Source organism: Pseudophryne corroboree, chromosome 12 (genome assembly GCF_028390025.1).
Source record: "Pseudophryne corroboree isolate aPseCor3 chromosome 12, aPseCor3.hap2, whole genome shotgun sequence".
NCBI lineage: Eukaryota > Metazoa > Chordata > Amphibia > Anura > Myobatrachidae > Pseudophryne > Pseudophryne corroboree.
The window spans coordinates 134,890,244-134,915,563 of record NC_086455.1 but is presented as its reverse complement, the minus strand read 5'-3'; the positions used below and the strand labels follow the sequence as shown (position 1 = coordinate 134,915,563).

At 44.4% G+C, this 25,320-nt stretch overlaps 1 protein-coding gene across 5 annotated transcripts in view; it reads left to right on the top strand.

Annotated features, from left to right (window-relative positions):
- The window catches only part of CDIN1 (CDAN1 interacting nuclease 1), a 501,029-nt gene that overhangs the window by 213,406 nt on the left and 262,303 nt on the right, over positions 1–25,320 (top strand). For all 5 annotated transcript variants that reach the window (XM_063948054.1, XM_063948052.1, XM_063948053.1 and 2 more), the window contains 3 exons: positions 14,760–14,839; positions 18,266–18,315; positions 22,771–22,838. In XM_063948054.1, the coding sequence (XP_063804124.1) occupies positions 14,760–14,839; positions 18,266–18,315; positions 22,771–22,838 (198 nt within the window). The remainder of the gene's footprint in view (positions 1–14,759; positions 14,840–18,265; positions 18,316–22,770; positions 22,839–25,320) is intronic.

Genomic DNA, 25,320 nt, shown 5'->3' with positions numbered 1-25,320 from the left:
GATCAACTGGAAGAAGTCCTCGCTGATCCCAGCTCAGAGCATGGTGCACCTGGGAGCGCTCCTGGACACACACAGTCAGAGACTGTTCCTGTCTCCAGACAAGGTCTTGAAAATCCAGGACAGGATAAGTCACTTCATCCGTCACCCCAGAATGTCGATTCACTCAGCGATGCAGGTACTTGGCCTGATAATGTCGATGTTTGGCAACGTGGCGTACGCTCCATTTAATTCCCGCCCTCTACAAGGATTCATTGTTGCCAAGTGGGACAGCGTGCCTCATCGGATCAGATCCCAAAGGATCTTGTTGACTCCGGAGGTTCGTTTGTCGCTGACCTGGTGGCTCCAGGACCGGCAATTGACCAGGGGCCGTCCCTTCTGGATCCCCGACTGGGTCCTCCTGACGACGGATGCCAGTCTAAGGGGATGGGGAGCGGTGTTGGAGCAACACTCTTTTCAGGGTCGGTGGAACAAGGAAGAATCACTCCTCCCGATAAACATCCTAAAGCTGAGGCCAGTGTTCAATGCATTATCACTTGCCCTGCCTCTGGTACGCAACAAACCAGTTCAGATACGGTCAGACAACGCCACAACAGTGGCATACATAAACCATCAAGGCGGCACTTGAAGCCACGTGGCTATGACGGAAGTATCAAAAATCCTTTGCTGGGAAGAACGCCATCTGCCAAGTATATCAACAGTGTTCATTCCGGGTGTCCTGAACTGGGAAGAGGACTACCTCAGCCGCCAGAACGTACATGCCGGAGAGTGGAGTCTTCATCCAGAAGTCTTTCAACTCCTAGTGGACAGGTGGGGTCTACCGGACGTAGACCTAATGGCGTCTCGACACAATCACAAGGTTCCAGTCTTCGGATCAAGGACAAGGGATCCTCAAGCAGCGTTCGTGGACGCACTGGCAATTCTATGGACCTTTCGGCTGCCTTACGCGTTCCCTCCGGTGTCACTCCTGCCCAGGGTTCTACGGAAGTTCAAACAGGAAGGTGGAATGCTGCTTCTAGTTACTCCAGCGTGGCCAAGACGGCATTGGTTCTCAGACCTGCAGGGTCTATCGATGGGGCATCCCCTTCTACTTCTTCAACGCCCAGACCTCCTCGTACAGAGCCCTTGCCTCTACCCAGACCTGGCCAGACTGGCTTTGACATCGTGGCTCTTGAAGCATCACTCCTGAGAGCCAAAGGATTTTCAGAGGTGGTTATTCAAACGATGTTGAAAGCCCGCAAACCGGCATCTGCCTGGATTTATTACAGGGTCTGGAATTCTTTCTTCAGCCGGTGTTCTGAAAAGAATTACGATGTCCATAGATTCAGAATTGCCAGGATACTGGCTTTTCTGCAAAGAGGCTTGGACTTAGGTCCTCGTCTGGCCTCCCTCAAGGTTCATATATCTGCCTTGTCGGTTTGGTTTCAGAGAAAAATTGCCTCTATCCCTGATATTTAGATGTTCATTCAGGGCGTTATTCGTATTCAGCCTCCCTATGTCCCTCCTGTGGCTCCATGGGATTTGTCTGTTGTTCTGAATGCTCTGCAAGAGTCTCCATTTGAACCTCTTGAATCGGTGGACCTTAATTGGCTAACAGCCAAGGTCCTGTTCTTGCTGGCTATTGCCTCTGCAAGACGGGTGTCGGACTTAGGCACTTTGTCCTGTCGTCCACCCTTTCTAATATTCCACCAGGAGCAGTTCTTCGATCTCGCCCAGGTTATCTGCCTAAGGTGGTGTAATCTTTTCACCTTAACCAAGAGATTGTGGTTCCGTCCTTTGTCTCTTCGGATTTGCCTCCCAAAGAACGTTCTTTGGATGTAGATAGGGCTCTCCGTATCTATGTGGAGAGGACTTCCTCTATCAGGATGTCAGATTTCCTTTTTGTTTTGTTTGTTTTTCACAAACATGGCTGGCTTGTGAATAAACAAAAAAGAAGGGGGGTGCAAATCCCCACCCCCAAATTCCCTTCCGCACACTGAAAATTACCTGTAACCATCCCTGAATCTATCTGGTAATAAAATTCAGAGAATTCGTCACAAATGTTTGCAAACACATGTTTAGCTGCTGGCCACTTCACGGCTTCTCTGATACAGGTATGATTGAGCAGCTTCCAAATTGTTTGTCTGCTTGTGTGCATGAGGCATTGAATGGGAGCAGCATTTGGAAGGCATGCTGTTCCTTGTAGTGCCAATGGGAGATCCTGGGGGTGGCTCCCTGGTAAGTTAGCTCTCAGTCTGGAACTGTTTTAGTAATGGCCTTTATTATGAGGCGTACTGTGACAAATTACATGGCCCAATGTGGGCACTGCTATCAAGTAGTTAGGACTGCTGTATCAGAGAAGCCGTGAAGTGGCCAGCAGCTAAACATGTGTTTGCAAACATTTGTGACGAATTCTCTGAATTTTATTACCAGATAGATTCAGGGATGGTTACAGGTAATTTTCAGTGTGCGGAAGGGAATTTGGGGGTGGGGATTTGCACCCCCCTTCCTTTTTGTTTGTTTGTCTGTGACCCCTCCCCCTTCCAGCACCTGATATATAATTATCTCCAGGTATGATTGAGCAGCTTCCAAATTGTTAATAAGCAAACCTTGGCCAGATGGATTAGAATGGTAATTGCACAAGCTTATGCGCAGGCTGGACTCCCAGCTCATGCTGCAATTAAAGCCCATTCTACTTGGTCTGTTGGACCTTCTTGGGCGGCCTGCTGTGGCGTGACCCCAGAACAATTGTGCAAGGTGGCTACATGGTCCTCAGTAAACACGTTCATTAGGTTCTATGCCTTTGATACTTCTGCCTCCCAGGATTCTTCCTTTGGACGCCGGGTTCTCTTGCCCGCTAAGGCGTGTCCCCTCCCTTGAGGAACTTCTTTAGGACATCCCTGATGCATTCCCTGTGGAACACAGTGTACCCCGCTGCAGAAAAGGAGAGTTATGGTAGACTCACCATTGTTAACTCTCTCTCTGCGATGAACACTGGGTTCCACAGGGTGCCCACCCTGACGCACCTAGCTTCTGTGGGTTGTGTGGCATTAGCCGCTGGTACCCTCTTCTGTCTTGAGATTGTGGTTCTGTGTGACTAACATCTGCCTTCTCTTTTACCTGCTCCTGCATTGGACTGGTTAACGAAACTGAGCTCTCAGTGCCTGGAGGTGGGGTTATAGAGGAGGCTCCAATGCATCTTGGGACAGTCAAAGCTTTGCCTGACGGTGTCTCTGGATCCAAGAGCCCACTCTACACCCCGATGTATTCCCTGTGGAACCCAGTGTACCTCGCAGAAAGAACGTTAACCATGTTAAGTCTACCATAACTCTCCTTTTAAGAGCTGAAAAGCCATCTGAGGAACCTGCAGCACTATACACCAGACTAGGAAGTAAGTCTAGAAGACAGATGGAATATAAAGTATGGTTCAAAAGGGCTGCTGTGCTTCCCAAAATAGAACATTTGGGGGGTCATGTCCTTCCAATATGTAATCTTGTGAATGATATAAAAGGTGCTATGAGTGGACCTAACTCGAAGGATCGTGGCTGCCTAGCTGGCGGTATGCTTACAGAATGTGAATCTTGGTTGCTGTTTATTGTGACCATAGTCTGTACTAGGTGTGATCATTTTTGTCGCCCTAACTAGTGTTTCCAGAAATGAATATAGTGTATGTGGCCCATGGCAATGACCGTCATGGCCAGAGCATACTGAATGTTCCTGAGCACTTTCCCATCTTCTGACCTCATTCCGCTTGCTGGTGATCTTCAAGATGAGAAGCTTAAGAATAAAATGTGCTTGTCAATATGGCAGAAAGTGATGGCACAAAGACTCTAATCAGCTGCTTTACACTGCAAGATGTTTGTTGCTCTCGACCCTGCCAGGTTAATGAACCACTTTTCTGTTAAGAGGGGCAGCGAGAGAAAAGAAAAAAGAATCAGTTGAGTTTCACACTGGGGACCACTTAAGTCATTTAACCTCTTAAGTGCCGGGAGACCTGCAACGCATTAAGTGAAGGTGTTAAATGGTTTTTATTTGCTTGAGGGTTAGTAGAGGCTAGACAACTTTCCTCCACCCCCCCTCCTTCCCCTTCTGTTCTGCAAATGGCATTGCAGCTATGATGAATGAGCATTAGGGTAACTCATTTTAAGACGTGCTTGATTTATTAGCGCCAAGGTCTCCATTTTCCGGCAGGTCAGTGCTTTACTGAAACACCCAAAGTCATTGCCAAGGTCAGCCTGTTTATGATTTTTTTTTTCTTTTTACACAAATGTCTGCGACGCATCATTCTCTTTATCAGCTCCTAGTCGCGCTGATGAGATTCATATATTGGACAGAAAGGAAAAGCTTTTTTGGTCTTCACAAGAAAAAAAAATCTTTAAAAAAATAAAAAAAATAAAAGCTAGCGGCTGTGTGGGCCACGCTTCAATTATGACTCCCTAGTAAGACAAGGGCCTTAATGGTCAGTGTTTGCCTTCAGGGATGTTTATTACACACACAACTATTTTGCAGGAGCAGCGTCAAATCTATAAAACTACCATTAGGCTGAAAAATCAATCAAAATGCCATTAAACTGGAATAAGTTGCCAATATTGCTGATGTGGTAGCAGCTCTTTCGATTTTCCTTCAGATTATTAGGTACAGCCTAGTAGTGACTTTGTTAAGGAAAATAAGTGTTGTTCAGAAGTAATACGTCTCTTTGGCTTCATAAAGTTTGTGGCCTCATATTTCCCACTTTATTGATTACCCATTATCATTTCTCACAAGGCGTCCTAACTCAAGGGGAAAATATAACTCTCTCTCGTTTCTCGCTGAACGGCCATGCCATTATAGATCGGGAGGAAGGTATTTCAGATGAACCAGTCTGGGAGAAAAATGAGCTGAAAATAATAGGAGCAGCGTGCCTTCCAGGTTTTATCAGTTAGAAGTAAGAACAAAGCTTTGTCAGCAATCTCCCCTTCAGTCGTCCCCCACCACCACCTCCTTTCTTCTTTCTACCCTCCTCTCCTTGGTATACCACCCCCATACTGCTGCAGCTCCAGCCTAACCTCTCTTGCAAAACAATGAACAGCTGGAACAGAGTTCTTGAGATATCAGTAACCTTAAAGCGTTTCTGTGCAATGAGTAATTTTCTCTGAAGAAGAGAGTAGGTTAACGATTTCTACAACTCCTAAAATTCTAAGTCAACTGCTGTGATGTTCGAAGCGAGTAATCTTATTGTGCCCTGGCTCTCTCCTTAACTAATGTATGTGTGTGGATCTAACACACACACACACACACATATATATATATATATAGATATATATATATAGATATATATAGATAGATAGATAGAGATATATATATATATATATCTTCTCTCTTGCATTGTAGTTATGTGTAACCTCCATGTGCATGCTTTTTTTTCCCATCTCTGTGATGTGACTTTGGTAGGAAAGACTTGGGTTGAACATATAGTATCAATGAACTGTATGAGGCATTAAAACAAAGGTATTACATTGTATTTTGAATATAATTTATACATAGTAGGTGTGTGAAGGTTGTAACCGTTTTGTGTAACAAGCTCTCGTTTAGGTTTAGCTTTGCACACATGTAGCGCTTTAGTATTGCCCTCTCCCCCCGTAGTACAGTATGTGACATTGCTTTGTCGTTACACGGTACCACAAACAGTAGATTTACACCCATCATCATTGTGGAGAAAGTGTAATGTAGGAGAACCCATGAATTCTGTATATTCCTGGGATTTACTTGTCCATCACCGGTGTTACATACAAACTGTATGTGAGTAATTTCAAGGGTTAATAAATGGGTTCATTCATACTCGCATTAGCTACAGAAATGATTAGGATTTCAACTCCATTCAGCACCACATCCCGCCCACTGCCGCCGCGGTTTACAAATCATTGGCACACCTAGAATGTAGCATACCTGAGTTCAGCAGGCAATGGGCAAGTATTCTGATATCTCTCATTTAAGGGTTAACACACTGTAGCTCTGGTTTAGTTGAAAGGTAGTGAAGCTCATGTGTGAAGCAGATTAGGTTACCCCTTAGTTGTACACAAGTGCAGCTAGATGGTCCGACATGTCCATTTGCAGAAAGACCGATCCATCTAAGATCCAATTCGGAAGAGGGCGGATATTCAAAAAAAATTCCTTGAAGTGACATCTGTGCATGCACTATATGCTGGAACTCGCTATTTGTGTCTGTGCAACTCAGCTAGTGCAAAATGAAAGTCATATCTTAAGTGTGATTAGCTGTGCATGCTTCAGTACAGTATGGTATGTCTATAATATTGTACCCCGCTCCTCTGTTTGGTTTCAGTAATCTTCTATATGAAATCTTTGTTCACCAAATGCTCACACTTGCATAATGCTTTGCAGTGAACACCCTCACTGGGTCTAACGCTTACCATCTTCTTCTTATGGGTGTCTCTGTATTCTGCACATCCAGGGACTGCGTCAGATACGTGATATGTCTGCATGAATCAGGGAGCACAGCTCCCCCAGAGAGTAGATAAGATCAGCTAAACAGTATTATATAATAAATTATACCCCTTTAAGGAGACGGCTGGACTCCTTTCATTGGCTAGTCAAGCAGACTGACAACAGCCAATGGGAAATGTGTCCAGATGCCTAATAAACTGAGTTTCATAGGTAATTGGTATTGGCGGTACTAGGGATTCTACTTAATAGATATGAGTTATCTATTGTGTTCTAGTCCTAGGATTTTCTCCTAAGCCAACATTGGAAGGCACATAAAGTTGGCATCTGTCAGGTATTGAACTAATTCCAGGGCCATAACTAGGTGTGTGCAGAGGGGGCACTGCACATAGCGCTTCAGGGTAGGGGGCGCTGTTGGCGGCACTTGTCTATTATCTGTTTTAATTACATTCACTTGCAGCTTCTCCTGACCGCCCCATCTCCTACCCTGAACCCTTCTGTTGCTAATACCTACATAACATTCATGAACTCAATTTGAGATGTCTTTGTTAATTCAGTCACATGGGATTCGAACCCATTGCCTGTGACATAGCAGTCAGGCAATCTATTCATTGAGCTATCTGCTCTTACATAGAAAGCTAGATAATTCCAATTTAAATTACATTTTAAATTTATGGCAGTATATTGACGTGTTATTTAATAAAGGGTATTGTAACTGAATAACAACGAGCTCCCAAGTTAAATGCATGAATGTTGTATAAAGAGGAATTGTGTCCAAATCCATTTACTTGCAGTGGTCTATAAATGTGTGTGTATTATTTATATATAATATATTTTATTATATATTATATTTAAAATGTATGAAAGGGCAATATAGCTTGGGCTTCCTCTGGTATCAATCTTGTCATGCCCCTTCCGCACGAGGCATGCTCCTTATGTCCCTATTGGAAAAAATGGGGAGGGGGGAGGGCAATTCTCTCTCTCTGACACCGGGCACCAATTAGTCTAGCAATGGCTCTGACTAATATTATTTAGGGTATTCAATTATCCGCAAATTCGCAGTAATTTTTCGCCCGAAAATTTTTCGCGGCAATCGGGCGAAAATTGCCGCGAAAACGCTCCGTTTTTTTACCTATTCATTTCCGACCGGGTTTCACGTGAAAATTCTTGCAGTGAAAAGTGCAGGTGAAAATGGGGAAATCAGCCTGTACCCCCAAAAAATGCTAAACTAACATAGGAAAACAGAAGAGAAATGTGTTAGAGATCACATTAGAGCGTTTTTGGGGACTTAAATTGTGTGAAATGGCTGTTATATGCATTTTTTTTTAAATGCAAAAAAATTATAGAAAGCAAGTTTTTTTGTGCAAAATAAATGCTCTCATTAAATTTGGGGTACATGAAAATGGGTATAAGTATATATTTGGGTCATTTTAGGGTACTTTAAAAAAAAAGTGGAAACAGACCGATTATTCCCATCTGCAAGCCTAAAAAACACCTGTCCCACTCATAAAGCACCCCAATATACCTGTCCCATACCTTGAACCCCAATTTCCATCACTTTTTACTTTTTCACCCCAAAAATGACATGTCATTATTGACCAATTAAAAATAATTAAAAACTTCAACGTGCCTAATTAGTCATTAAGGGGGGTGTCCCAGGAGTTCTGTACCATATCCAAACATTTTTACCTAAAATAGTGACTTTTCCCAACTTTTCACCTGCTTCAGAGTAGGTGAAGTGAAATTAGTGAAAAAATGATCACCGATAAATTTTCCAGGATAATTGAATAGGCTGTAATTGCGTTTCACGTGAAAAGTCCGTTTTTTTCACCCGAAAACCAAACTTTTCACGTGAAAAGTCCGTTATCACTGCTAATTGAATATACCCCTATGTATGATCTACACTTTCACAGTTTCAGAGTGACTTATGGTTAAAAAGGATTTTAGCATTGTTTTTAAGATAGTTGGGCAAAGTTTGCATTTGTATTTCCGCAACTCATTTCTGGCCATGTTTGGATGATTTTGTATTATTTATGCCACTTTTGATACTGTTACTATTTTAGAAATAATAATTAACATTTAAGATTGTCCATTTAATTTACTGTTTAATGTACACTGCTGCTCCATCGTCAGCTGCATCGTGCAGTGTGTACCAGGCATTAGTTCCAGTGGTCCGTCTGAGCAACTGTACTACTGCTCAGAAGTTCGATGTTGTGGGTAGTGTTGTCGATGGTGCGTATTATGCAGAAGCGGTGTTTGTACAAATCCCCGCAGCTGCAGCATTATTATATCCCCTGCGTACAGCATCGCAGTAGCAGCGTCAGTTGAGTCCACCTGTGAGTCCCGCCAATATTCACTAGTAACCGCACTTACACCTACCTCATGCTAGGTGCGACACACAACTCGCACGCTGGCATACGCACAACCCACACGCTGATGATACTTTCACAAGACGGTTGACATTACATATATGGAGACACATGTACTAAGCTTTGGAGAGAGCTAAAGTACCAGCCAATCAGCTCTAAACTGCCATGTTACAGGCTGTGTCTGAAAAATGACAGCTAGGAGCTGGTACTTTATCCTACTCCACTTTATCACTCTGCAAGGCTTAGTACATCTCCCCTATAGAGCGAAACACTCAAGATTCCACGGAGTCAGAATCACCCTGAAATATGCAAAGAGTGCATGCGCAGTTATCTAATAAAACTGCATCATTTAGTGAGAAAGCTAGAAAACCAATTGTAATATACTGTATGCGTGTTTAATGGCCGACTGGTCGTTGTCATGCTGTCATTGGCTGCAGCGCCATCTTCCCCTTTGCTAATTTGGCTTTGGTACGGTATGCAATTTCTCACAGGATTTCAATATTTGAAGAATGTACAGAAACTCTACCCTTTGTGGGTGGTATTCAATTACTGGCGAGAATGCGTTTTAATGGTAAAAAGACGCAAAATGACAGCAATTCGCGGTAATTTCGCCAAATGCTTATTCAATTGTACGTGAAAACGTTTTCGCAGTCATTTTACCACAAATTTCAATTCACCAACTCTGAGCAGGTCATAAACAGTCTGTTTCCACGTTGTTGTTTATTTTAAAGTCCCCTAAAATGACCCAAATATATACTTATTGCCATTTTTATGGACTCCAAGTTTAATTTTAGCACTTATTTTGCTGCAAAAAAAATTGCTTTCTACTGTATACGTTTTTGAACATGTAATAAAAAATGCATATAACAGCCATTTGACCAAATTTAAGTACCAGAAATACTTTTATTATAACCAATAGTAAACTTTTATACTGTAATCCAATGTAAGTTTAGCTTTTTTGGGGGGTATGGACAAATTTACCCATTTTTCACTTTTTGCACCAATTTCCGTGGCAATCCCGTTTTCGCTAATTTGCATATGAATAGGGCGAATCGCAGGAGCTCGCATACGAACCTTTTGTCGTGAAAAACGCAATCAAAGTAATTTGTCGCAATTTCTGCGCTAATTGAATTCCCCCTATGTGTTCCTGATACCTCTTAGATTGCAAGCTCATTAGATCAGTGTCATCATTATCTTCTGTTTTCTGCCACCGTATGTTATTTGTATAACGATTCTCTAAATGTACAGCACTGTGCGATATCTTGGCTCTTTATAAATAAATAATAATAATAATAATAATAATAATAATAATAACATAAAACAAAGCCTGGCATACATTTTGTACAGTCCTTGTAAATTCCTGTTTTATACTTTTCTCATTGGAAATAGAACAGACTTGTTTTAGTGATTAAAAATAAATAAAAAATACAGTTCTGCAAGTTTAATTAAACTTCAAAACATAAAGTCCACTGACAGTAATCTATGTATAGAACTAAAGAAAATCTGAGAGATATGAGAATGTCTTCTTTACTGGCAACTTATTAGGGTAATGAGTAAGGCATTAAACATATTATGTCATGTTCTTCAAAAGATGTTTTCCTCTACAGAGTGAGTCTTTGGTGTACAAATGATGTTCTATAGGAAGTGCTTTCAGCATATACAGTTCTTGACCAATTAAAGGCTACAGTCATCATACTGTTTATCATAAAGTGTCAGCTCTTCTCGTTTTGTTTGCTGTGTTACTGGTTTATGGAGTCACAGATGTGTCCTCATACATGGGTTCACTACGGCTGGCCGGCGGTCGGGCTCCCGGCGACCAGCATCCCGGCGCCGGGAGCCCGACCGCCGGCTTACCGACAGCGTGGCGAGCGCAAATGAGCCCCTTGCGGGCTCGCTGCGCTCGCCACGCTACGGGCACGGTGGCGCGCTACGCGCGCCACACTATTTTATTCTCCCTCTATGGGGGTCGTGGACCCCCACGAGGGAAAATAAGTGTCGGTATGCCGGTTGTCGGGCTCCCGGCGCCGGTATACTGAGTGCCGGGAGCCCGACCGCCGGCATACAGAAGACCACCCCTCATACATTTAGTCCCAATACACCATGCGGTACGAGATGCCTGATGTCGGCGAGTTGCGCCGGGCAGTGTAGCGTCGTTTTCACTCTAATGTGCGTCTTGACTGTAATGCTTTGTTGCATAAACCGCTTCACAAGACTACGCTGATTGGTTTGATATGCGACACAGTGGTATATCTGTTTGCAACTAAGTCTGCAACTAAGTCTGAGGGATGAGGGCTATATCTAGTTTGTCCATGAGCTGCATATACAGTATACATTCTAATGGGTAGACCTTGCTGTGCTTTTCCACTTAAATGGCATGGTCAGATCTCATGCAACCGCGTTGCCCCACTGTGTCCCCCAGTTTTTGACGTGGAGATCCGTTCTGCAGATGTGCATAGTATAATATTTAAATATTGTAAAAAAAAATACTTTTTAAACTATTTTAAATAGAAAATATTAAAAAAAACAATGTTATGAACGATTTTGAAGGGAAAATTCGTCAGTTAAGTGGTTAAATGACTTAAAAATGGTAATGACAACACTGATCATACTGTGGACACAGCATTGTGTATGTAAGTATGATTATCTAAAGCGTCTTCTAAATGAAAAATAATTTGTCTTCTGGGAAGTGAGCTAAAGCTGTACAGAAGTACAGTACTGGCCAAAAGTTTTAAAATACCCCCATTTTCCAGTATTTTAATTTAACCAATTCAAGTCCAGTGAACACCATATAGTAGATACGGCGCTCCAGGATGGAATGCGGTCAGAATGTTGACAGCGGGATCCTGAAGGTAAGTACTGGCTTAGGGAATGGGTTAGGCATTCGGGGGAGGGGGAGGGTTAGGCTTGCGGGGTAGGAGAGGTTAGTATTAGACTGTGGGGTGGGGATATGTTACGGTTAGGCTGGGGCAGGAGGTTAGTGTTAGACTACGGGAGGTTAGGGATAGTGTTGGATTAGAGGTACTGTACGGTAGAGACACAACAATCCGACCGTATTCTGATCGATGGGATTTCAACTGCCGGGATTTTGTACCCAACCCTCCAGAATTTTAAGAGATTTAATATACAGAGCACTTTTGTGGGTCTTTCAGACCCCGCCGCTGTTGCAGCGCAGTTTGCCGGTGGCATAAGGGATGTAGCCGCAATGTTTTTGACAGCGGAGGGCGTTCATGGGGCAACGGCGCAGGATGGGGGGGGGGGTCCGTTTACGGTGTTGCTGCCTGACGTCATACACAGCCCTTCTGGGAAAAAAGATGGCCTCTGGCCACATGACAGCGCAGCACGCTAAGTTAGTAAAAGCTGAAAAATAATGTAGATCTCACATTTATATAAGAAAGACTTTTTCAGGGAGCAAGTAGTTGGTAGGAACTTGCAGCTGTTTTGCAGCAATGCATAGGAAGCTTACCTGGGCCATGAAGCACCATCACAGGGCTCCTGGAAGAATGTCTTATGCACCAATGAATCACAATTTGAAATCTTTAATTCATCATGCATGGTTTTTTTGTATGCCGTCAGGTAGGTGAAAGGCAGGTTCCTTGGTGTGTGGTGTTTCTGTACTAAGCGGTAACTTTAAATAGCAAAACACCTCATTTTACTGTTTAAAGCATTGTTCTTTTACATTTTACACTTAAACACTCTGAGAAGCAAGCATCTTGTACAAGCCGCCGCTTAGCAAATAAGTCTCGTGTCAGATATAAGGGAGAAAAACTGATCGTCTGGCGCTCTTTTGCTGGGTCCCAAGTCAACGACTTACACAGACTGACTGTACCATAAGGGTTCCCGCAGCATTTTGCAGCGGCAGCCCTCAGTTTTGTAGGTAACGGCCTCTGTATATTAGAGATGCACCACTCCACATAATATGATGATTCATCTGATGGAGGACAGGGACAGTACTGTCCCAATTTATTTAGACCAAAATTTTGGGAAGTACACATGTTGTTATTAGCACCACTGCTATGATTGTTCTACCATAGGAATTTTATGCTTGAAAGTAGTTCTAGATCCAGTAGAAATCATTTGGCGTTTCTGGATATTAATTGCTTGCGTTCCTTGAATTTCGTGATTCCTTTGGATGTTTTTCTTCAATCAATAACCGAATAAAGCATACTGATCTTTCTCAAGAATGGAGAGATAGCCTATGTACCTTGGGAGATGACCTTGATACCCCCTTGTACATCCTTCTAAAAGGAATCCGTGATTAGCTCAGGACAGCATAAAGCAAGCCTTGTCCCAGACGTAAGCTAGCCTTCCTCTGTTTTGGCTTTCATTCTCAACAGGTTACAACAGGAGGTCAGCCAAGTACTAGTCCCCTTGCAGAACCATTTTACCTATTAATAGGAATGGCTGGTTAAATTGCTATCCTTTCTGTGTTCTAAACGTTCGAAGGCAGCATCATGTTTAAGTACAGCAGGCAGTTGTTGATGGAGCTGGATGTACAGCTGCCAGTGTTCCCCAATTAGCTCCATCAACAGCTACCCAATATCCTGCATTTACCCACAGGCTAGGAGAGCCCATTGTCTAAATGAGTAACCTGTATTGAATCCTAAAGCACAGGTTAGGAAGCCTTGTACAGATTAAAGACCATTTTTATAAACCCATTTTATTTCCCTTGGTTAATTTAAATGATTGTTGTCCAGCTTGTGATAACGGGGGTCATTCCGAGTTGTTCGCTCGCTAGCTGTTTTTAGCAGCCGTGCAAACGCTAAGCCGCCGCCCTCTGGGAGTGTATCTTAGTTTAGCAGAAGTGCAAACGAAAGGATCGCAGAGCGGCTACAACATTTTTTCGTGCAGTTTCAGAGTAGCTACAGACCTACTCAGCGCTTGCGATCACTTCAGACTATTAATTTCCTGTTTTGATGTCACGAACACATCCTGCGTTCGCCCAGCCACGCCTGCGTTTTTCCTGGCACGCATGCGTTTTTTCAAACACTCCCTGAAAACTGTCAGTTGACACCCAGAAACGCCCTCTTCCTGTCAATCACTCTGCGGCCAGCAGTGCGACTGAAAAGCTTCGCTAGACCCTGTGTGAAACTACATCATTCTCTGTAATTGTACGACGTGCATGCGCATTGAGCCGCATATGCATGCGCAGTAGTGGTTTTAATTTGAAAAAATCTCCCGAACTGTTGGACATGACTGGTAAATAGTTGTGTCCACATACACCTCTAATCACGCCAGATCGCATGCCACAGGCTTTGCCACTTGGTTGCGTCAAATCACTCATCCTGAGTGCCTAGTACACTATAAGTGAGCAGCAACATTGAGGAAAAAAATTATAAAGTCAAATTACAGGTCTGATACGAGTGACTTAGTTGGTTATGCTAAGGAGGAATTCAATTAGCCCCATTAATTTAACGGGGGTGAAAAAGGGTGGTAGCCTCGGGCTTTAGCGCCCGGGGCTGTTCAATTAGAGCCGCTTTTTGTCGCCCGTTAAATGAATGTGTTATTAATCTGTTATCGGGCATTAACACTGTTGCTGCGCTTGAAAACAGGCTAATTATTTGGGATTTATTTTGGGGTCTGTTAAGACTCAAAAAGAAATCCCCATTAAGGGCAGCTGGTAGGCTGCCTTCGGGGGCTAATTGAGTTAAACTCTTAGGGGGAGATTCAAATGTTTGAAAAGTCGGTTGGGTGTCTGTCTATTATATAGGAAAAAACAGACTCCCAACTGACTTTTCAAACATTTGAATCTCCCCCATTATCTGCGATTTTGTACCAATTCCTTTGTGTCAGAAGTACAAATCTGAGTACACTGTGTGTTCTAAAATGCAAAATTGAGGAAAAAGTACAGTACGTAGCCCGGGAATCGCATCTCGTGGGTTACGTTACATGGCACAAAAAGGATATGTATATGAAAGCGTATCTGTGTGTATGTTCTTCCTTTGTGTTCTGTTCTCACCTATACTGTTTATTTTTCAGCCACAAAGCCCGTCTTAAATAGCATGCTGCGTGAGCCGTCTCTGATCCCTGACCCTGTTCTTGCCAATCAGGTCCATCAGGTAATACCCTATAGCCAAGCCAAGGGGAACATTTAGTATAGCTACAAAATAATATTGGGTTACAGAGTATACAAGATGCTGTATACCTTGCCTGTGCAATGCTTTCCATTGTTCACCACTGCATTCTGTGACGGCTGTAACCATGTGTGATCCTGTACAGCGTGTCATATGTAGGACACTGCTCTGGGTTGTTGATTATATACAGTGTGTCATATGTGTAGGACACTGCATTCTGCATTGCTGATCGCGTACAGCGTGTCATATGTAGGACACTGCATTCTGCGTTGCTGATCCCGTACAGCGTGTCATATGTAGGACACTGCATTCTGCGTTGCTGATCCCGTACAGCATGTCATATGTAGGACACTGCGTTCTGCGTTGCTGATCGCGTACAGCGTGTCATATGTAGGACACTGCGTTTTGCGTTGCTGATCGCGTACAGCGTGTCATATGTGTAGGACTCTGCGTTGCTGATCCCGTACAGTGTGTCATATGTGTAGGACACTGCGTTTTGCGTTGCTGATCCCGTACAGTGTGTCTTATGTAGGACACTGCGTTCTGCGTTGCTGATCCCGTACAGGGTGTCATATGTAGGACACTGCGTTCTGCGTTGCTGATCCCGTACAGGGTGTCATATGTAGGACACTGCGTTCTGCGTTGCTGATCGCGTACAGTGTGTCATATGTGTAGGACACTGCATTCTGCGTTGCTGATCCCATACAGCGTGTCATATGTAGGACACTGCGTTCTGCATTGCTGATCGCGTACAGCGTGTCATATGTGTAGGACTCTGCGTTGCTGATCCCGTACAGCGTGTCATATGTGTAGGACACTGCGTTCTGCGTTGCTGATCCCATACAGGGTGTCATATGTGTAGGACACTGCGTTCTGCGTTGCTGATCCCGTACAGGGTGTCATATGTAGGACACTGCGTTCTGCGTTGCTGATCCCGTACAGGGTGTCATATGTAGGACTCTGCGTTGCTGATCGCGTACAGGGTGTCATATGTGTAGGACACTGCGCTCTGCATTGCTGATCCCGTACAGGGTGTCATATGTAGGACACTGCGTTCTGCGTTGCTGATCCCGTACAGGGTGTCATATGTGTAGGACACTGCGTTCTGCGTTGCTGATCCCATACAGCGTGTCATATGTGTAGGACACTGCATTCTGCGTTGCTGATCACGTACAGCATGTCATATGTGTAGGACACTGCGCTCTGCGTTGCTGATCCCACACAGCGTGTCATATGTGTAGGACACTGCATTCTGCGTTGCTGATCCCGTACAGGGTGTCATATGTAGGACACTGCGTTCTGCATTGCTGATCACGTACAGGGTGTCATATGTAGGACTCTGCGTTGCTGATCCCGTACAGGGTGTCATATGTAGGACACTGCGTTCTGGGTTGTTAATCCTATACAGCGTGTCATACGTGTACGGCACTGCGCTCTGTGTTGCTGATTCAGTACAGCGTGTCATATGTGTAGGACACTGCGCTCTGCGTTGCTGATCCCAAACAGCGTGTCATATGTGTAGGACACTGCATTCTGCGTTGCTGATCACGTACAGCATGTCATATGTGTATGACACTGCGCTCTGCGTTGCTGATCCCATACAGCGTGTCATATGTGTAGGACACTGCATTCTGCATTGCTGATCACGTACAGCATGTCATATGTGTAGGACACTGCGCTCTGCGTTGCTGATCCAGTACAGTGTGTCATATGTAGGACACTGCGCTCTGCGTTGCTGATCACGTACAGGGTGTCATATGTGTAGGACACTGCGCTCTGTGTTGCTGATCACGTACAGGGTGTCATATGTGTAGGACACTGCGCTCTGCGTTGCTGATCCCATACAGCGTGTCATATGTGTAGGACACTGCATTCTGCATTGCTGATCACGTACAGCATGTCATATGTTTATGACACTGCGCTCTGTGTTGCTGATCCAGTACAGTGTGTCATATGTAGGACACTGCGCTCTGTGTTGCTGATCCAGTACAGTGTGTCATATGTAGGACACTGCGCTCTGCGTTGCTGATCACGTACAGGGTGTCATATGTGTAGGACACTGCGCTCTGCGTTGCTGATCACGTACAGGGTGTCATATGTGTAGGACACTGCGCTCTGCGTTGCTGATCCCATACAGCGTGTCATATGTGTAGGACACTGCGCTCTGTTTTGCTGATCCCATACAGCGTGTCATATGTGTAGGACACTGCGCTCTGCGTTGCTGATCCCATACAGCGTGTCATATGTGTAGGACACTGCGCTCTGTTTTGCTGATCCCATACAGCGTGTCATATGTGTAGGACACTGCGCTCTGCGTTGCTGATCCCGTACAGCGTGTTATACGTGTAGGGCCCATACTGGGTGCAGGATTTGGCATCCTCTGTCCATATGCATGACTTGGAATAGGGCGTATCTCTGACACTCCCAGCAGATGGTTCTCTCCATGCGTCCACCGATGTAACGGCCGGTGAGATGCACACCCCTTCCAACCTGCGTACAATTCACATATATGCGCAGGCAGCAGAATGCACATGTGCGATACTCGCTAGCTGTGTCAGTGGCCCGACATGGAAATGTATGCAAATGCTTTCAGATTTGTACGCAGTGGGCATGTGGCAATATTGTAGTGTTTTATAGAGATGGCCGTGATTGGCGTCTCTGATGCACCGAGCATCGGATGCACATCAGGTAAACATCGCCCTTATAGTATCCCAGCATGGCCACAGGAAGTAAGATGCTGTGGCCGATGTTCATGCAAAGCGATTATAGGCAAACTGCGCACGTGCTGTGATCGCACTTCATTAAGCTCCCGCTCGCAGTGAGGATTTCATGGAGAAGTGATTGACTGGATGTGAGAGCTAACGGGGAGTGGTTGCAAAAATGCAGGCGTGTCATGGCCATTTTCGTGGCTTGTATCTGCTAACAGCCGACTCGTATCTACAAAACATGGCTCCGGTGTCGCTACTGCCGTGTCCTGCATTACGTACATCTCTGACTCGGGCCCAGTATACAAAGTAGCATGTGACTCAGAATTAGCCCGCATACTTTTACGGTTATGATTTCCAATGAAAGCGCTTTGTATCATTGAACGGCATTTCAAAATGAAATCCTGTATGGCTAAATGGTCTGTACCTTACATCAGAGGTTCTCAAACTCTGTCCTCAGGACCCCACACAGTGCATGTTTTGCAGGTAACCCAGCAGGTGCACAGGTGTATTAATTACTCACTGACACATTTTAAAAGGACTACAGGTGGAGCTAATTATTTCACTTGTGATTCTGTGAGACCTGCATAACATGCACTGTGTGGGGTCCTGAGGACCGAGTTTGAGAACCTGTGCCTTACATAATGATTGGCGAGGTGCAAAATATGAATAACTATTATGCTGATCCTGCGTTCTTGTCTTGCAGTGTATTATCAATGACTGCTGTAACGGACCCTTGGTGGATTGCATCAAACAGTATCCTTCTATACACCACACTGCTGTTCCTGTGTAAAGTCACGCTGAAAATGTTGTACTAAATGTCACTGCTTGTGTGTTTATTATACAACAAGTGGGGTCACCGCTAACTCACAAGTGGACAGTTCAGTGCAGTTACTGTATGTAACCAGATTTTATTTTATTTTTATTTTGCAGGATGTTTCTGCCCGGTGGCAGGTCTTCCTAATAAGCCGGACTATGTAGCTTAGCAGTCCCCCTTGTGGTGTGGCCTGGGGGTTCTCATCTTCACATACTGTGCTTGGAACTCTGCAGTATGCGCTGTGTAATACACGTTGCCTGCCAGTTAATATTGGTCTCGCACATTTTAAGTTGCTCGTAACACAGGGATTCCGGCCACTTCAATGAAGAGACAAGTGTTTAGTGTATTAGTTTGAAGTATTAATGCACTTCTCTCTAATGCCAAATATAGTGCACCTTTGTGTGACCCTGCCTAATGCTACACACAGCCAACAAGCTGCTAGCATTATATCTGCAACTATTGGCAGCCAGGAATGAGTTATAATGGCTTGTAATGGCTTTGTGGTTTAAAAAAAAAATCAAGGCTGGTGAGGAAATAATTGATTAGCATTTGATAGAAACTATCAGGGAAATGCTTGATTGGCCTGTGGAGATATTGAGAAATATCATCCTTGCAATATGAAGTGGCATTACTCTGCAGGCTTTGACTTTGTGCATACTCAAGAGATTTATCTAAAGGAACTACATGTGACAGGCCATTAATAAGTGGGAGTATTTTTATTCTCTGCATTACTAGTTGTGAAATGTAATAAGTGAGGCGTGCAGGTTTCTTGCTGAACACAAACAAAAAGAAGTTACAGCCAATCGGGACACGCTGAATAGGAATTTATACAGCGTATATTTGTTACATCCGTGCAGTGTCGGACTGGGGCATGAAGGGCCCACCGGGGGAATGCAGTGATAAGGGCCCATACTTAGGGGTGTGGCCAGCCTACAAAGGGGGTGTGGCCAGCCTCCACAGAGGCTTGAAATACACAATAGTTTAGTGCAGTGTAATGCAACATATCTACTATGTATAATACAAGTGCACAGTCTGGAACCTGATCCCTAGAGGAAGGAGTGGCCCTCAGGCAGTGGGGCCTACCGGTGGTTTCCCTGGTACCCCTGTGGGCCAGTCCGACCCTGTATCCGTGCAAGCTAAGCACCTGTTGGCTCTAGTACTGCAACATGCAGTCAAAAAGGCAGTGTCCTATTAGACACCCAAAGCAACAGACACTGCATTACATAAATAACCAACTTAAAGCACACCCTCCACCCCTGCTTTAACCCTTTCAGTGCCACCCTACGTAGAGTTTATGGGGGGGGGGTCATCTATCCTCTAATAGCCGGCTATCTCAATAAAGCTAGCCGATGCGGTTTTTAAGATCTCATCTCCATTTACAGCAGTTTGTACTTACAGCTAAAAGATTTCTTTCTGTGCGTCCTGTAAATGTGTTATGTAATTTGTATTGTTGTGGGTCACCCTGCTCTTTTCTTTTCCGCACAGCTATCTGCATTGTGTTACTCTTTTTTGTGTTCCTTTCCCATACCGAATAATGATCTTCTATCTGGACTCCACACTGGTACTGGATTAAAGCTTTAGTTGTTTAAAGTTTCATTTTAGTTAGATATAGCTCTGCACTTTTGTTTCGGTACCAGATATGGCTTCTGATAATCACTTTTTGTACCATATAAGAAACATTTACTGCTGGGAGTAGCAGCAGTGGGGAGAAAGCTCTGGGAATTGCTATCAGGTTTTCTGCCCCGGTCCGTGGACAGGGCCACGGTGCTGCAATGGACAGTCTTGGGAAAATGTAAATTCTTCCAACAGTTCTCACTGCTTGCTGTACTCATCGCGTCATGGGAAATTACAGAAGCCTCAATATAGTGTTTGTAAATGCAGCATTAGTCTGATGTTTTGGTATTTGTTTTATTAAAGTCGGTTGCTGTAATGTTGGCCACACATTTTGGAAAATGATGAATATAGCAGAAATTGGGGCAGATGTATTAACCTGGAGAAGGCATAAGGAAGTGATAAACCAGTGATATGTGCAAGGTGATAAAAGCACCAGCTAATCAGCTCCAATATGTAAATTAACAGTTAGGATCTGATTGGCTGGTGCCTTTATCACCTTGCACATATCACTGGTTTATCACTTCCTTATGCCTTCTCCAGGTTAATACATCTGCCCCATGGCATAAATGTAATATGCTCTGAGTTGCCAGAGATGTGGGACTTTCTGAGAGTCTGCCCGTTTTTTTTAAAGCAGCAATCGTGTACAAGGCAAAATTAACCTGATTTTGCTTTGTAAATGGATTGCTGCTTTAAAAAAACAGTCAGACTCTCCGAAAGTCCAGCAACTCAGAGGCTATTACATTTTAACCCATATACTGTATGTGTAAACAGCACAAACTCCTTCCCCATATTGGAGTGTAAATGGCTATGTTCCACTTCTATCTGTTTGCATGGGCCCCTTAGAGCATTTGCTGGCTAGCCTTGCGTGAGCCTCTGTGACTTACGGCCATAAGGAAGTGTTACATCAGGGCGAAAGTTTTCAGAAATTACATGTTAATTTCAGGGCACATAAAATAGTTAAAAATCAATTGAAAGTTTAAGGTTTTAAAAGCATAATGTCTTCTGAAGGATTGTGTATTGATTTTAAATATAACTCTCTAATTATATATGCACGGCGTAAAGCACAGAGACAAGCTCTTTGCAAATGGCATGGGGCTATTTCACAGGAAGGGTTCTGAGGATTACGGGAAGCTGGGGCCTCAGTTTTTCATTGGGCAGAAAATGGCCTGTGAGATTATTTACAGGTTTTGCCTCATGGTCAGCGGGATACATCAATAACAGGTAGTAACATTATAGAGCATCTAAGTGTTTAGGCCACTATTACATTCGGAAATCGCTTAAAAGTTCTTGTATTATTCCCTGTTCATCCTCACCCTCCACTTATCTTCTTCCTCTGGCTTTCAGTCCCTATGGACCAATTTGCCTATATTTATATTTCTGCCCTTCTGCCTGGTCAAAACTGTGAATTACATTGGGCAGTTTTATACTGTTTGCCTTTTTCCCAGAATACATTTGGGGCATATTTTTGATATTGCAGCAAATATATTTATGTTGGGGAGTGTTATTTACCCCTATGGGGTATATTAAATTAGTGTCGAAAACTGCCGTCTGTCAAAAAGACGTCAGTTTTCGACTTTTTAAGGTCGAATAGTGATTCGACCTATTCAGCCCCATCAGTTTTTATTCGACAAGTCGTGGAATTCGACTTGTCGAATAGTACGTGAATCGGCGGTATAGCTGCCGATTCACTTACTTTTGAGTGAAACGGGGCCAAATTCGACAGGATTTGGCCTCGTTTCCGACCATCTCAGTCCGACATAAAAAAATGTCGGACTGAGATGTGGGACCCAGAGGAGGAGAGGGGGGGGGGGGGCCGCAGGGAGACGGGGGACAGCCGCGGGGCATACAGGGGAGAGAAGCGCTACAGTAGCGCTGCAGCAGGATGCCTCACAGCCGCACTGCTCACAGCAGCGTCCACCCGGCTCCAGCAAGTGAGGTCACGTTTGCTGGAGCCGGGTGGACACTACCGTGAGGTCTGACGGCTGTGAGACGTCCTTCTGCAGCGCTACTGTAGCGCTGCTCTCCTCCGTCTGCCCGCGGCTCCCCCCCTCCTCTGGGTCCCTCATCTTAATTCGACTTGAAAAAGTCGAATTGAGATGAGATGGAAAAGGGGTTGTCGGATCAATTCCGACAAATGCATGTCGGAATGGATCCGACCCTAATTGAATATACCCCTATGTCTTTTGGTTCTTAAACTGGAGCAATATCGTACCGAAATGTAGTTTCCGGCTAGATCGGTCATTTTGCATGGTCAATCGGCGCTCCCGCGGTCGTTAGCAATATCTTCCTGTAAGCCAGGATGCGCTGCCAACCGGGGCGATATCTCATGCGGTGCCGTGCAGTGTAATGAAGAACGGAATGAGGGATTATTCCGTCCTTCCTTACATTGTTCTGATGTGCACCATGGATATTGTCCGGATATGTGCACCATGGATATTGTACACGTCGCTCTAGTGTGTACCAAGCTTTAAATTGTCAGTTCTACAGACCAGGGTTCTGTCATTATGCCATGTAACTACCTAATTGCCCTGATATCGGGGGTCTGTGGCTTTACAGCGCTACAGAATACATTAACACTGGAGGAGATGTATTAAATCTCCGTGAGAGAGCAATCAATCAACTTCTTACTTTTTAACCTGGCTAGAAACTGGTTGCTATGGGCAACTTCTCTACTGTATTGCTTTTGAAGGTTTGATACAGTACGTCTCCCCTGTATATGTTGTGTGTGTGTATATATCCGTTACTGAGATGTCTAGGCCCTTGACCAGTTGACCGTCCAGCTCAATCGGTTATGAGCATGAAGTACTACTGAGAGAGAAGCTCTTGGAGAGAAACCTAGCCTTTTTAGGTAAGATATTTCTGTTTATTATTAGAAAAAAACATGTTTGCCCAGCTTTTATATGTGAATAATACCTTGTTTTACAATGGAGCTGTCCCTGCAAACTAACCATTATTAATTCAATGCTACATGAGAGACTACAGGTTCAGTAACATCTTGATAGCTTAAAATCAAATACAGCTTGCGGTGTGCTTAGGTGAGTAGTGTGCAGTACCGTTCTAATACATATACCTGAAATAAATGAAGCAAGTGTCTGGCTGTAGATTTGTGGATACAGTAGGTGATATATTGGGGGAGACCGGGGAGAGGGGGGGGGACTGCAGACCCTAATTACAAACATGTTGAGAGGTGCTGCCATGCTGAGACTTGTGGTTCCCCACAGAAGAAAGAACATGCAGATGCACACACTATAGTACTAAGCACTGCTAATCAGAATAATTGGAATACACTCTAATCCAACTCAGAGCAAAATAGAGGTTCTTAGCACCATTTTTGCCCAAACAAAAATATGAGCCCACCAACCAACGACCAGGTGACCTCATCTGTTGGGTCCCTAACACTAAGGTTGAAGTTCAGGGCACGGAACCCCCCTGGTTAGCAAAAGCCAACCACCCCAAGGCAGCACACTAGTGAGAAGTTAAAGTGTTGGTAAGTGTTAATAGGTAAGATGCATAAGCTATGTGTTAAGAGTGTTACATGGGTTAGAGGTAATAAGTAGTATGTTAAAAAGTGTTACATAGGTAGTAAAATAATTAGTTGCTTAAAAAAGTGCTGAATAAAGTATTTCACTGTAATGACCCACAGCAGTCAGGACACACCAACCTTCTGTATTGATAGGTGACATAATCAGTGATATGGGATAAAGCATTATATACAGTATAATGGGAATATACTGCTAGAGTGATTTAGTGGTTAGACTTCATCCAAAGAGTCGTCACAAGATTAGCCAGAAAATAGCTAAACCCACGATGCCAAATCTGCTGCCCTCCAGGTCATTCATCTATGTCTGGTGTATCAAGCCTTTATTATGGTAGCAAAACGGTACAGGGTCAGACAGTACTGAAAATATGAGAAACCACTGCTGTGAAGTGAGCCAGCAGCTTCGAGAGTCTGTTCAGATAGCTCATTGATTTCATGATGCATGCTGATCAAACTTAATTATATCTATATATTAATAGCAGAAGGACAACTTTTATGAGTGACCTATGTATATGATGCTTATGTCTGAGCAGGGCACATCCTATACCAAATTCAAAGTCTTGGTCAGTGGATTTGTAGAAAAGTATTGGCAAAACATCTGCCTGTCATTTTTGATGCATCACCATTGTGCTCTGGAAAATGTGACAGTTGGCAAACTCCCCCTGTGTACCTGCTGGGTGACCTGGAACATGTAACCTGCTGGGTGGTCTGGAAACTGTGACAGTTATTTGCAGTCACCGACGTCACTAAGGGGTATATTCAATTGAAGTCGGATTGACATTGTCGGAAACTGGGCAAAACCTGTCAGATTTGTCCGCGCTTCCGACAAAACACGTGGATCCGCAGCTATTCCGTTAATCCACGTGTTTTCTGACAAGTTGGAATTGCCGACTTGTCCGAAAAACGGCAGGGAAATTCAATAGGTCGGAACAGTTACCGACCTAAAAAAGTCGGAAACTGCCGTATTTCAGACATGACGGCAGTTCCGAAAACAACTGAATACTCCTAATAGGACATACATACAAATAAGCTTCTCCAAAAGTAGAAGGTAGTCTGAGAATGCCATTTATACCCCTTTTCCACTAGCTCAAAAAACACGGGTTTTTGCACGGGGGCACGCATTTACCCGTGTTTTTTGCTAGTGGAAACGGCTCTCTCTTAAAAAACCCGGGTCAAGTGATCCGGGAATCCTACCCGGGTAGCTACCTGGTTAGGACATGGGTAAGGTATAGTGTAAATGGGTTACCCGTGTCAGCCAACACGGAACCCGTTTACAGCATGTGAAGATACCATACCTACCTGACTGCAGGATCTTGCGGGCAGTCAGGAGGTTGACGGGGACAGCGCTGCTGTCTCTCCTGCTATAGCGCTTGCCGGGAAAGCGTGTGCTGGAGGCTGGGGGCAGCCCAGCAGCTTCCAGAGTGCCAGGCTTGCCCCCAGCGTGATGGTGGGCAGCATGGAATTGGGGGCGTGGCCTAACGGGTCCGAGGCCATGCCCCGGGGGTCCCGATCTGCCGGTTTTCCCGGCGCTTGAAGATGACGTCATCTCCAAGCGCCGGCCAGAAGACACTGCACCCGGGTTCAGGGTAAACAGCGCATACATGGGATATACCCGGGTCGGCACCATAGTGGAAAAGGAGTCCGTCTCGGGTCTGACCTGGCTTGGAACCGTGTTCCAAATCCCGGGTCAGACCCGAGACTTCTAGTGGAAAAAGGGTATTACTTTGCAGCACCATTTTGTCAGTTTTCCACCCATCTTGAAATAAACAATTTAACGATTTTAGATTGCAGC